This window comes from Cherax quadricarinatus, chromosome 55, assembly GCF_038502225.1.
Source record: "Cherax quadricarinatus isolate ZL_2023a chromosome 55, ASM3850222v1, whole genome shotgun sequence".
In the NCBI taxonomy this organism is placed as follows: Eukaryota; Metazoa; Arthropoda; class Malacostraca; order Decapoda; family Parastacidae; genus Cherax; species Cherax quadricarinatus.
In genome coordinates, this window is record NC_091346.1 from 22,565,125 (window position 1) to 22,579,656 (window position 14,532).

At 41.4% G+C, this 14,532-nt stretch overlaps 1 protein-coding gene across 1 annotated transcript in view; it reads left to right on the forward strand.

Annotated features, from left to right (window-relative positions):
• The window catches only part of LOC128698986 (transcription cofactor vestigial-like protein 3), a 128,395-nt gene extending 116,366 nt beyond the window's left edge, over nucleotides 1-12,029 (forward strand). Inside the window, exons 5-6 of the mRNA XM_053791487.2 lie at nucleotides 2,664-2,821; nucleotides 10,707-12,029. Of these exons, the coding sequence (XP_053647462.1) occupies nucleotides 2,664-2,821; nucleotides 10,707-10,762 (214 nt within the window). The 3' untranslated portion in view covers nucleotides 10,763-12,029. The remainder of the gene's footprint in view (nucleotides 1-2,663; nucleotides 2,822-10,706) is intronic.
• The last annotated feature ends 2,503 nt before the right edge of the window (nucleotides 12,030-14,532 follow it).

The following is a 14,532-nucleotide window of genomic DNA, read 5'->3' on the forward strand; positions in this document are numbered from 1 at the left end:
GTAAACCACTGGGCCAGCTGGCTACAATAAGATTCATTCATCTAGGTATATTTGTACATCATAGGGAGGTTAGCATGGGCTACCACTGGATGAATCTTATTGTAGCCAGCTGGCCCGGTGGCTTCGCACTGGCCTGGACTTTTAAGATTCACTCGCCATGGGTTCTAACCCTATCCATTCCGTGGGTTGTTTGCAGTCGTGTTATTCTGAATATAAACAGCGTTGTCATTGCTTTCAAGACTGGCTGTTCTGGTTGTGGTTAAGTCACTTTGTGGTTACATAGCACCGAGAACACCTTATTACATGTTCTCAGCTGCTCTGATGTTGGGGAGAATGATACAAGTTTGAGTGATGGTTCCTGTTTTCCCTGACTCTACAAGCCTGAGGTATCTTTTAGACGAAATGTTTCGCCTGCGTAGCAGGCTTATCAGTGGAATAAAGAGGCGAGTACAAAACCCGGAGACAGTATAAGAGGAGAGGTGATTCACTTGTGTCTTACTCCTCAATTTGTCGGTAATGTATTGATGAAGCCACTGGTGGGCGAAACGTCTACTTAATAAAGATACCAAGTTGTTGCACATGTATGTAATATATGCTTGTGTATATTAAACAAGGTAGAGTGATCCGAAATAGAAGAAACACTTTCACCATAAATCACACTACAACTGTCTTACCAGAGGCGCGCTGATACCACACTTGAGATGCTCCTCCAAACTGCAAATATTCCCAGCCTTCCTTCTGCCTTGTAGACCTGTGATCAGGAAAGTAGCCAGAACCTACATAGCCTCACATCCTGCCCTGTGCCAGGCATCATGCAATAAAATATTTATAGCCAATCATGAGATGGTAACATAAAGCGTCACGGATATCAAGAAAAAAAAAAGCGGGTTTGAATCTCCGGCCTTCCAAGATAACATACCGGATGACCAGCTAAATGGACGTCGGGATCCGGCCGTGTGGTCGGGAAAGTCTCCGGGATCCCGACGCCACAACAAGTTGTGTTCCTCCAGGATGGAAGTCACCCAATGGCGTGTTTACCACTAGGGGAAGAAAAAATGCAATAACCCCTTCCCCGGAACTTGTCTAAGAACATGTGAGCGAGTGAAGAAGAGTCCGAAGTCACATTGATACTGCTCTCTAGAACTGCTTAGAAAATGCAAGTTGCACATGTTCTTTTACCTAACTTAGAAAATGTTTGGAGGAAGGGGGAAGGTGTAGGTTAACGTAGAAAATTGGACAAGGCTGTGTAGGTGGAATTAAATATTGTGAAGGTGCATATTGGAAGATGGTGTGGTCGTGGTGTGTTTCTAAAATTAGAAGATAGTGAATTTGTAAAATTAGAAGATGGTGTGCAGCTGAAATTGGAAAATGATGTGGTGGTGTGCAGAAGAAGTCAGAAGATGGTGTGTAGGTGAAACTAGAAGAGACTAAGTTGTGAAACACGTAACTCAAAGTGAAAAAAAAAATTGAGATGGTTTGGCCATGGAGAAAGAATGGAGCAGAATATATTCACTGAGATTAATATATCAAGCATGCGAGTGTGTTAGATCAGAGTGGAGGCGAGTGGCCTTGGGGGGGGGGGAAGAGGTTCGACGTGCTGTCAGAATGTAAGAATGTAATTCTGGTTAACCGGACTTGCAGAAAAAAAAATGGAGACCTTTCGTGAAAATTGATCACTTCATCAGATAATCAAGGAATGTGGTATTTGCTTTCTTTAGATATTAATGGCAAGAACAAAGACGACATATTTACATCCCGTCCGAAATTTCCAAAAAAAATGTGCGTGCATATTATATGTATACACACGCACACACACACATATATATATATATATATATATATAATGATATATATATATATATATATATATATATATATATATATATATATATATATATATATATATATATGTCGTGCCGAATATGCAAAACTGGTCAATTAGCAAGACCTCATTTAAAATTAAGTCCTTTCTAAAAGTTTCTCTTATACGCTTAAAGATATATTTTTTTCATTAATGTTAATGTAAAAAAAATTAATTTTGCTCCAAAAGTAACTTAGAAAACTTACCTAACCTTATTATAACAAGAAAAATTTATTTTAGCCTAACCCAACTAAATATATTTTAGATTTGTTTACAATAATTTAATAATAAACAAACACAGTGAAATATATTTTTTTCGTTAGGTTCAGAATGATTTGGGCGAAATTATTGCATACACAAATTTTCACTTGTCCTATATGGCAAGATGAACGTTGCTATTTAAGCCAAGACCGCAAGTTCTGCCTATTCGGCACGACATTATATATATATATATATATATATATATATATATATATATATATATATATATATATATATATATATATATTTATATATATATATACATATATATATTTATATATATATATATTTATATATATATATTTATATATATAACTATATATATATATATATATATATATATATATATATATATATATATATATATATAACTATATATATATATATATATATATATATATATATATATAACTATATATATATATATCTATATATATATATATATATATATATATATATATATATATATATATATATATATATATATATATATATATATATATATATATATATATGACTTGCAAATGATTTTTTTCAACAGGTACCCACACAACTACTCATCCCTCTTAATGGGTCGCCCACGCCTGCCCCAGTGTGTGGTGGGCAAGGCTGACCCCTGGGGTGCTGCCCCTCGTCTTCATGATGACATGACCTTTGACCCAACGGCTGCCTACACTCACCACTTCTCCTCCATGACAGGTCAGTCCAGGTCATCTTAACCTGTTGTTATTATTATTATTATAGGGAATCATTTTTTTCAAGTAAAGTGTCATAGAGAGGTGTGTAATGAGGGACCACGCCTCGCATGGGCCTACTGGCCCATGCGAGGCAGGTCCAGATATGATCTGATGAAAGGAAGGGAGCGTACCTATGATTCCTCGGATCAAGAGCCCTTCACCGGCTACAAGACCCCTAACTGCCCCTTGAAAGGGCTTGCTATGGTAGTTAGATTAACAGGTTGTTCAAGGTCGTATACGACGAGAGAGAGAGAGAGAGAGAGAGAGATTATTATTATTATTATTATAATCAAGGGGGAAGCGCTAAACCCGGAGGATTATACAGCGCCTGGGGGGGGGGGATGTGGAAGGCATTCAGGCTTAATTCGGGGAACTGGAGCACAGATCCAATTCTCTAAATCAAGAGCCCCTCACCAACATCAAGGAACCTTCCTTGAGGGGTCAGAGAGAGAGAGAGAGAGGGACTGGGAGGTGAGGGGAAACAAGGGGAAGGCGGGGCAACATGATTAAATGGTTGTTGGCTGCGTTATTGCATTTAATTGTCTCGATCAAGAGGCGGCGTCCGGACCCGCTCGCCAGCCTCCTGACGCCGACTTCGGCTCAGTGTAATGCGCTGGTCACCGATTTCTCAAAGTTTACTTACACTGTTGCATACATACATACATATATATATATATATATATTTATATATATATATATTTATATATATATATATATATTTTTTTTATTATTATCACACTGGCCGATTCCCACCAAGGCAGGGTGGCCCGAAAAAGAAAAACTTTCACCATCATTCACTCCATCACTGTCTTGCCAGAAGGGTGCTTTACACTACAGTTTTTAAACTGCAACATTAACACCCCTCCTTCAGAGTGCAGGCACTGTACTTCCCATCTCCAGGACTCAAGTCCGGCCTGCCGGTTTCCCTGAACCCCTTCATAAATGTTACTTTGCTCACACTCCAACAGCACGTCAAGTATTAAAAACCATTTGTCTCCATTCACTCCTATCAAACACGCTCACGCATGCCTGCTGGAAGTCCAAGCCCCTCGCACACAAAACCTCCTTTACCCCCTCTCTCCAACCTTTCCTAGGCCGACCCCTACCCCGCCTTCCTTCCACTACAGACTGATACACTCTTGAAGTTATTCTGTTTCGCTCCATTCTCTCTACATGTCCGAACCTCCTCAGCCCTCTGGACAACAGTTTTGGTAATCCCGCACCTCCTCCTAACTTCCAAACTACGAATTCTCTGCATTATATTCACACCACACATTGCCCTCAGACATGACATCTCCACTGCCTCCAGCCTTCTCCTCGCTGCAACATTCATCACCCATGCTTCACACCCATATAAGAGCATTGGTAAAACTATACTCTCATACATTCCCCTCTTTGCCTCCAAGGACAAAGTTCTTTGTCTCCACAGACTCCTAAGTGCACCACTCACTCTTTTCCCCTCATCAATTCTATGATTCACCTCATCTTTCATAGACCCATCCGCTGACACGTCCACTCCCAAATATCTGAATACATTCACCTCCTCCATACTCTCTCCCTCCAATCTGATATTCAATCTTTCGTCACCTAATATTTTTATCCTCATAACCTTACTCTTTCCTGTATTCACCTTTAATTTTCTTCTTTTGCACACCCTACCAAATTCATCCACCAATCTCTGCAACTTCTCTTCAGAATCTCCCAAGAGCACAGTGTCATCAGCAAAGAGCAGCTGTGACAACTCCCACTTTGTGTGTGATTCTTTATCTTTTAACTCCACGCCTCTTGCCAAGACCCTCGCATTTACTTCTCTTACAACCCCATCTATAAATATATTAAACAACCACGGTGACATCACACATCCTTGTCTAAGGCCTACTTTTACTGGGAAAAAATTTCCCTCTTTCCTACATACTCTAACTTGAGCCTCACTATCCTCGTAAAAACTCTTCACTGCTTTCAGTAACCTACCTCCTACACCATACACTTGCAACATCTGCCACATTGCCCCCCTATCCACCCTGTCATACGCCTTTTCCAAATCCATAAATGCCACAAAGACCTCTTTAGCCTTATCTAAATACTGTTCACTTATATGTTTCACTGTAAACACCTGGTCCACACACCCCCTACCTTTCCTAAAGCCTCCTTGTTCATCTGCTATCCTATTCTCCGTCTTACTCTTAATTCTTTCTATAATAACTCTACCATACACTTTACCAGGTATACTCAGCAGACTTATCCCCCTATAATTTTTGCACTCTCTTTTATCCCCTTTGCCTTTATACAAAGGAACTATGCATGCTCTCTGCCAATCCCTAGGTACCTTACCCTCTTCCATACATTTATTAAATAATTGCACCAACCACTCCAAAACTATATCCCCACCTGCTTTTAACATTTCTATCTTTATCAAATCAATCCCGGCTGCCTTACCCCCTTTCATTTTACCTACTGCCTCACGAACTTCCCCCACACTCACAACTGGCTCTTCCTCACTCCTACAAGATGTTATTCCTCCTTGTCCTATACACGAAATCACAGCTTCCCTATCTTCATCAACATTTAACAATTCCTCAAAATATTCCCTCCATCTTCCCAATACCTGTAACTCTCCATTTAATAACTCTCCTCTCCTATTTTTAACTGACAAATCCATTTGTTCTCTAGGCTTTCTTAACTTGTTAATCTCACTCTAAAACTTTTTCTTATTTTCAACAAAATTTGTTGATAACATCTCACCCACTCTCTCATTTTCTCTCTTTTTACATTGCTTCACCACTCTCTTAACCTCTCTCTTTTTCTCCATATACTCTCCCCTCCTTGCATCACTTCTACTTTGTAAAAACTTCTCATATGCTAACTTTTTCTCCCTTACTACTCTCTTTACATCATCATTCCACCAATCGCTCCTCTTCCCTCCCGCACCCACTTTCTTGTAACCACAAACTTCTGCTGAACACTCTAACACTACATTTTTAAACCTACCCCATACCTCTTCGACCCCATTGCCTATGCTCTCATTAGCCCATCTATCCTCCAATAGCTGTTTATATCTTACCCTAACTGCCTCCTCTTTTAGTTTATAAACCTTCACCTCTCTCTTCCCTGATACTTTATATATATATATATATATATATATATATATATATATATATATATATATATATATATATATATATATATATATATATGAGAGAGAGAGAGAGAGAGAGAGAGAGAGAGACCTTTGCTGTATGACCCATACAGGCTTAGCACTTGCTTTTAAATATACCATAATAATAGTAATAATAATAATCCAGGCAAACAATAACAATCTTTATAAATAACAAATCACTTCAGTATTATGTCAGCGTTGTGACAGTGAACAGTAAACGCTGACGGTCACTGGTCATTAACACACCCAGAATGCTGTCTGCATCTTCTTGTGGGTTTGTATACATATACTGACACTGGCATCTTCCCCTTGTTGATTACCTTACAAACGATTGCAAAAAAAAAGAAAATTATTTCTTTCAACTGTCTCGAACAATTACAGCTGTCCTCTCCTTTCTAGGCTCAAACCTAAATGCCTGTCATATCCCTACGGGTTTAGCGTTTCCTCATAAATGTAATAAGAGGGTTTGGATTCTAGTATGTGTCGTTTTACCCTGAAAGTTTCTGTGTACGCTTGTTATTCTTTAAGGTCATTATAAGAGAGGTCAAAGGTCAATTGCCCAAAAGTAGAAGTAAAAATGTCCAGCTCACAGGCAGCCGAAGTCACGAGGACACATCAGGACACGTGGTTGGGTCGAGGACAATATCGGCTGTGGGGACGAGGGGAAGTGACGTCAATAATGGTCCGGAACTCCACCCTCACCCTCGGACTTCCACTCAACTTCGTACCTTTTCAAAATATATTCCCACCATCCCGTCAACAAACAGCAAATCATTTATTCCCTAATTGCTTTAAATCCATAAAGTGTATTCTGAAATAAGAAAAAGCACTTATAATAAATAGTACCTATGGGGGAAGACAAAATGTAAGGCTGCGAACACAGTAAACAAAGGCTAGGCTACTAGGTTGATGGAATCAACGTGATGGGACCATCCCACTCCACATAATCTCATTTTGAGTGAGAGCCCCGTAAGATTAACATCGCGGAATGCAATAAACATACATTTGGGAGAGGTGTCTTGCCTATTACGCCCACGCCGGCAATATTGATGGTAATATTGTGGAGATATTCCCCCGTCTCTCTCTCTCTCTCTCTCTCTCTCTCTCTCTACACAAGATTTTACAAGGTTAGGGTAAGGATTCCTAACTTTATTTACAAGCTAAGAGCTGTTACCTACATCAGCTTATTTGAAAGCTTCTTTATTATGAAACTTACAGATATGGGACAGGATAAGTTAGAGTTATCTGTGAGCCAACGATTTCATTTGTTCAACTGACTTTATTTCCTTGATATCATTATGTTGTACGAATATGTTCTCTCTCTCTCTCTCTCTCTCTCTCTCACACACACACACACACACACACACACACAAAGACAATGAACTAAAATTTTTAAATTATTATATTCACGGGGAAACGCTTAACCTTTATGGGTAACACATGACATTGGGAATGGGGCAGTGATCAGGCTCGATCCGAGGAAGGGGCAGGCTAACTCCCATGCTACAGATGGACAGCCCTTCACCAGCATCAACATATGTCAACGTGAAGGGTGAAGGTCTCGAACTCTAGTCATAAGAGAGGAGAGACACTCCAGTAATGGCCAGCACTGACGGCCTTCAGATTATTGTTATCTGCGTCAGTGATCCCCAGAAACAAGGCGGGTGGTCCTGGGATAACAGTGGACATCAAAGTTATCGGTTATCTCCTGGTCGTCAGTCGTTATCCGTAGATCTAATGGTCGTCGTGGGGCGTCTAGTGTCGTCAGGGAGGCTCTTCCCACGGCCAGCCTTTCTCCCCTGTGTCGTTATGCGCACTCCAGGGCCTTGCTGCTCTCAGTATGCACACTCTAGGGTCTTGTTGCTGCAAAAATATGCACACTCCAGGGCCTTGTTGCTGTCAATAAGCACACTCCAGGGTCATGCTCTCATGCACGCTCCAGATCCTTTTGCATGCATATTCCAGGCCTTCCTGTTGTCAGTATGCCCACTTCTGGGCCTTGTTGCTGTCAGTATGCACACTTCAGGGTATTGGCGCTGTCACTATGCATACTTCAGGGCCTTGTTGCTGTCAGTATGCAAGCTTAAGGGCCTCGTCAGTGTCAGTACACACTCCAGGGCCTCGTCAGTGTCAGTATACACTCCAGGAACTCTTCAGTGTCAGTATACACACTCCAGGGCCTCGTCAGTGTCAGTGCACACACCCCAGGACCTCGTCAGTGCCAGTATACACACTCCAGGGCCTCGTCAGTGTCAGTACACACACTCCAGGGCCTCGTCAGTGTCAGTACACACACTCCAGGACCTCGTCAGTGTCAGTATACACTCTTCAGGGCCTCGTCAGTTTCAGTATACACACTCCACGGCCTCGTCAGTGTCAGTACACACACTCCAGGGCCTCGTCAGTGTCAGTACACACTCCAGGGTCTCGTCAGTGTCAGTACACACTCCAGGGCCTCGTCAGTGTCAGTATACACTCTTCAGGGCCTCGTCAGTTTCAGTATACACAGTCCACGGCGTCGTCAGTGTCAGTACACACACTACAGGGCCTCGTCAGTGTCAGTATACACACTCCAGGGCCTCGTCAGTGTCAGTATACACACTCCAGGGCCTCGTCAGTGTCAGTATACACACTCCACGGCCTCGTCAGTGTCAGTACACACTCCAGGGCCTCGTCAGTGTCGGTATACACTCTTCAGGGCCTCGCCAGTTTCAGTATACACACTCCACGGCCTCATCAGTGTCAGTACACACACTCCAGGGCCTTGTCAGTGTCAGTATACACACTCCAGGGCCTCGTCAGTGCCAGTACACACACTCCAGGGCCTCGTCAGTGCCAGTATACACACTCCAGGGCCTCGTCAGTGCCAGTATACACACTCCAGGGCCTTGTCAGTGTCAGTATACACACTCCAGGGCCTCGTCAGTGTCAGTATACACACTCCAGGGCCTTGTCAGTGTCAGTATACACACTCCAGGGCCTCGTCAGTGCCAGTATACACACTCCAGGGCCTCGTCAGTGTCAGTATACACACTCCAGGGCCTCGTCAGTGCCAGTATACACACTCCAGGGCCTCGTCAGTGTCAGTATACACACTCCAGGACCTTGTCAGTGCCAGTATACACGCTCCAGGGCCTTGTCAGTGTCAGTATACACACTCCAGGGCCTTGTCAGTGTCAGTATACACACTCCAGGGCCTTGTCAGTGTCAGTATACACACTCCAGGGTCTCGTCAGTGTCAGTATACACACTCCAGGGCCTTGTCAGTGCCAGTATACACACTCCAGGGCCTCGTCAGTACCAGTATACACACTCCAGGGCCTTGTCAGTGTCAATATACACACTCCAGGGCCTTGTCAGTGCCAGTATACACGCTCCAGGGCCTTGTCAGTGTCAGTATACACACTCCAGGGCCTAGTCAGTGTCAGTATACACACTCCAGGGCCTAGTCAGTGTCAGTATACACACTCCAGGGCCTTGTCAGTGTCAGTATACACACTCCAGGGTCTCGTCAGTGTCAGTATACACACTCCAGGGCCTTGTCAGTGCCAGTATACACACTCCAGGGCCTTGTCAGTGCCAGTATACACACTCCAGGGCCTTGTCAGTGTCAGTATACACGCTCCAGGGCCTTGTCAGTGTCAGTATACACACTCCAGGGCCTTGTCAGTGTCAGTATACACACTCCAGGGCCTTGTCAGTGTCAGTATACACACTCCAGGGTCTCGTCAGTGTCAGTATACACACTCCAGGGCCTTGTCAGTGCCAGTACACACACTCCAGGGCCTCGTCAGTGTCAGTATACACACTCCAGGGCCTTGTCAGTGTCAGTATACACACTCCAGGGCCTTGTCAGTGCCAGTACACACACTCCAGGGCCTTGTCAGTGCCAGTACACACACTCCAGGGCCTTGTCAGTGTCAGTATACACACTCCAGGGTCTCGTCAGTGTCAGTATACACACTCCAGGGCCTTGTCAGTGCCAGTACACACACTCCAGGGCCTCGTCAGTGTCAGTATACACACTCCAGGGCCTTGTCAGTGTCAGTATACACACTCCAGGGCCTTGTCAGTGCCAGTACACACACTCCAGGGCCTTGTCAGTGCCAGTACACACACTCCAGGGCCTTGTCAGTGCCAGTATACACACTCCAGGGTCTCGTCAGTGTCAGTATACACACTCCAGGGCCTTGTCAGTGTCAGTATACACACTCCAGGGTCTCGTCAGTGTCAGTATACACACTCCAGGGTCTCGTCAGTGTCAGTATACACACTCCAGGGCCTTGTCAGTGTCAGTATACACACTCCAGGGCCTTGTCAGTGTCAGTATACACACTCCAGGGCCTTGTCAGTGTCAGTATACACACTCCAGGGCCTTGTCAGTGTCAGTATACACACTCCAGGGCCTTGTCAGTGTCAGTATACACACTCCAGGGTCTCGTCAGTGTCAGTATACACACTCCAGGGCCTCGTCAGTGTCAGTATACACACTCCAGGGCCTTGTCAGTGTCAGTATACACACTCCAGGGCCTTGTCAGTGTCAGTATACACACTCCAGGGCCTTGTCAGTGTCAGTATACACACTCCAGGGCCTCGTCAGTATTTACCGCTCTTATAAAACTTAGAGCGCTGTCGCAATGAGTGTAAATGAATTTTAACACACAAAATATTTTTTTTTATTATTCCACAGGACTGGAAGGAGCCGGGGCGTCGCAGGAGGGCAGTAAGGACCTCTACTGGTTCTAGATTCTTAGTCTGACCCACGCCCACCCACCGCCCACGCCCGGTATAGCTCTCCTGCACAATTCTAAGCCTCCATGCCTAAATCTCAAGCCTGGACTTCAAGGCTCCATCTTAAGCCTACTGCATCTCCTCGCCTTAAAGGCCTACTCAAGGCTACGTAGGGCTGGCCCTGTAAGATGGACTTTTCAGTTTCCCTGAGGTGGGACCAGCTCTCTACCAGCCCGTGGGACCGATTGCGATACTATTAGAGACCAGGCAATGGTACCATTCCCATAACCCACACCATCTCCAACCCCCCCCCATCACCACCACCATCAACCATCCCATCACCACCATCAACCCCCCATCACCACCACCATCAACCCCCCATCACCACCACCATCAACCACCCCATCACCACCATCAATCCCCAGCACCAATACCATCAACCACCATCACTACCACCATCAACAACGCCAAAAGGAGAAAAGCGAATAGGAAGAGGATAAGCAACCAAAGAAGAGAAAACGGGAGAGCAAGAGGAGAAAAGGAAAGGAAGAGGAGAATGACAGGTGGGAGCCGAGGTTTCAACACAGCGACGGTGTCAGGTTAGAGAACAGGTGTAAACACAGGTGTCGTGCCTAAAACAGGTGAAAATACGTCATCGGCTTTGCCTCTACGATTCAAAGAGGACAAATGTTTACTGAATCTACACAAACGTGGAATCAAAATCTCCAGCGGTGCCAGAAATGAATTCAGTGCCAAGGATTTAAAAAGAAAGGGTGTTACTAAGAGTACAGAGTGCACTGGAGTGCAGAGAGTGTACTAAGTACACAGTGTGTGTGTAGAAAGTGTACAGTGTGTTTACGGTGTAGGGAGAGTACTGTGAACTAAGATACTGTATACATGTACTAAGACGTAGGGGCAGTGTGTACCTGTACACTAAATACATTATGTACCCAAACGGTGCGGATTATAGCCAAACAAATTATACCAACAGTATAACAGCAGCAACATGAAAACGGAGAAATAAATCCCCCCCCCCTCAAAAAAAATTACTCTTAGAGTGGAAAAAAGTATGACTGAGTATTCTCTGTCCAGCTGTTACTGGAAGGAGGATCGAGCCTCCAGCACCATTCCTTGGTGCTGGGCCGCGCGGTTTTAGCACTTTGCTCCTGCAAGAACCATGCACTTGATTTCAACAGACTTGCTAAGTCACTCTGGTTTAAAAAAAATATATATACGAAGTTCCTACAGTGACTGAAAAACATTTTAAATGTGTAAAAGAAAACTGGACATTAAATCGTTTATAAAAAAAATGGAAATTACAACTTTTTTTTTTTTTTTTTTTTTGGAAAGTTGAAAATCGTGAAAAAAAAAACTGGAAATATATGAAATCGTGACGTAGAAATTTTAATAAGATTGTGAAAAAAAAGTGTAGAAAATACATTAATTTGTGAAAAATATAGAATCTATACATAAAAACAGCGAAAAGGTAGAAAAAAAATACAAAATCGTGAAAAAAAGTGTAGAAAATTTTCATAGTTGTAAAAAAAAAAAAAAAAAGGAGAAATTTCACTTCAGTGAAAAAAAATGTAAAAAACGCTCTGAAAAATATTGAAAAAATGAAATACTCCATTAAATATTGAAAAACAGTGAAATACTCCATTAAATATTGAAAAACAGTGAAATACTCCATTAAATATTGAAAAACAGTGAAATACTCCATTAAATAGTGAAAAACAGTGAAATACTCCATTAAACAGAGAAAATCAATTAGTATATACTCCATTAAACAGTGAAAAACCAGTGACTACTCCATTACACAGTGGGACTCGAACCGGAGTGCCTAGCAAAGGCGGGTCCCAAACAATACAAACCCAACCACACAGACCCCAACAGAACTCTGTTCACAACTCTAAGTTAACTCTAACCCAGAGTCTTGTTATTATTATCAATGGCAAATATTATAATTAATGGTAATTATAGTTAATGGAAAATATTATAATCAATGTAAAATATTATAATTAATGGGAAATATTATAATGGAAAACAGCCACGTGATTGCATATTTAAAAAAGACGACCCTAATTTTTGAGAATGGGAAAGAATTTGAAACGAAGCAAAAATATATATAGCCATTTGTGGTGATTTGTGTATGGTGTATATATATATATTCATGTATGGTGTACATATCCACGTGTGCTGTAAATATATATCCCAAGGATGGCTTATACTTCCAAATTTATTTAGATTTGATTCAAGGTATAATTCAATGTACACTTGTATGATTCAATGTACACTTGTATGATTCAATGTACACTTGTATGATTCAATGTACACTTGTATGATTCAATGTACACTTGTATGATTCAATGTACACTTGTATGATTCAACGTACACTTGTATTATTCAATGTACACTTGTATGATTCACAGTACACTTGTATGATTCAATGTACACTTGTATGATTCAATGTACACTTGTATGATTCAATGTACACTTGTATGATTCAACGTACACTTGTATAATTCACAGTACACTTGTATGATTCAACGTACACTTGTATTATTCAATGTACACTTGTATTATTCAATGTACACTTGTATTATTCAATGTACACTTGTATAATTCACTGTACACTTGTATTATTCAATGTACACTTGTATTATTCAATGTACACTTGTATTATTCAATGTACACTTGTATTATTCAATGTACACTTGTATTATTCAATGTACACTTGTATTATTCAATGTACACTTGTATTATTCAATGTACACTTGTATGATTCAATGTACACTTGTATGATTCAACGTACACTTGTATAATTCACAGTACACTTGTATGATTCAATGTACACTTGTATGATTCAATGTACACTTGTATGAATCAATGTACACTTGTATAATTCACAGTACACTTGTATGATTCAATGTACACTTGTATGATTCAATGTACACTTGTATGATTCAATGTACACTTGTATGATTCAATGCACACTTGTATGATTCAATGTACACTTGTATGATTCAAGGTACACTTGTATGATTCAATGTACACTTGTATGATTCAATGCACACTTGTAAGATTCAAGGTATGTAACCTTGTATGATTCAAGGTATGTAACCTTGTATGATTCAATGCACACTTGTAAGATTCAAGGTATGTAACCTTGTAAGATTCAAGGTATGTAACCTTGTATGATTCAAGGTATGTAACCTTGTATGATTCAAATTATGTAACCTTGTATGATTCATTTCACACTTGTATGATTCAAGGTATGTAACCTTGCATGATTCAAAGTATGTAACCTTGCATGATTCAAGGTATGTAACTTTGTATGATTCAAGGTATGTAACCTTGCATGATTCAAGGTATGTAACGTATCATTCAAGGTATGTAACCTTGTATGATTCAAGGTATGTAACCTTGCATGATTCAAGGTATGTAACCTTGCATGATTCAAGGTATGTAACCTTGCATGATTCAAGGTATGTAACCTTGTATGATTCAAGGTATGTAACCTTGTATGATTCAAGGTATGTAACCTTGCATGATTCAAGTTATGTAACCTTGCATGATTCAAGGTATGTAACTTTGTATGATTCAAGGTATGTAACCTTGTATGATTCAAGTTATGTAACCTTGCATGATTCAAGGTATGTAACCTTGTATGATTCAAGGTATGTAACCTTGCATGATTCAAGGTATGTAACCTTTTATGATTCAAGGTATGTAACCTGATATGATTCAAGGTATGTAACCTGGTATGATTCAAGGTATGTAACCTT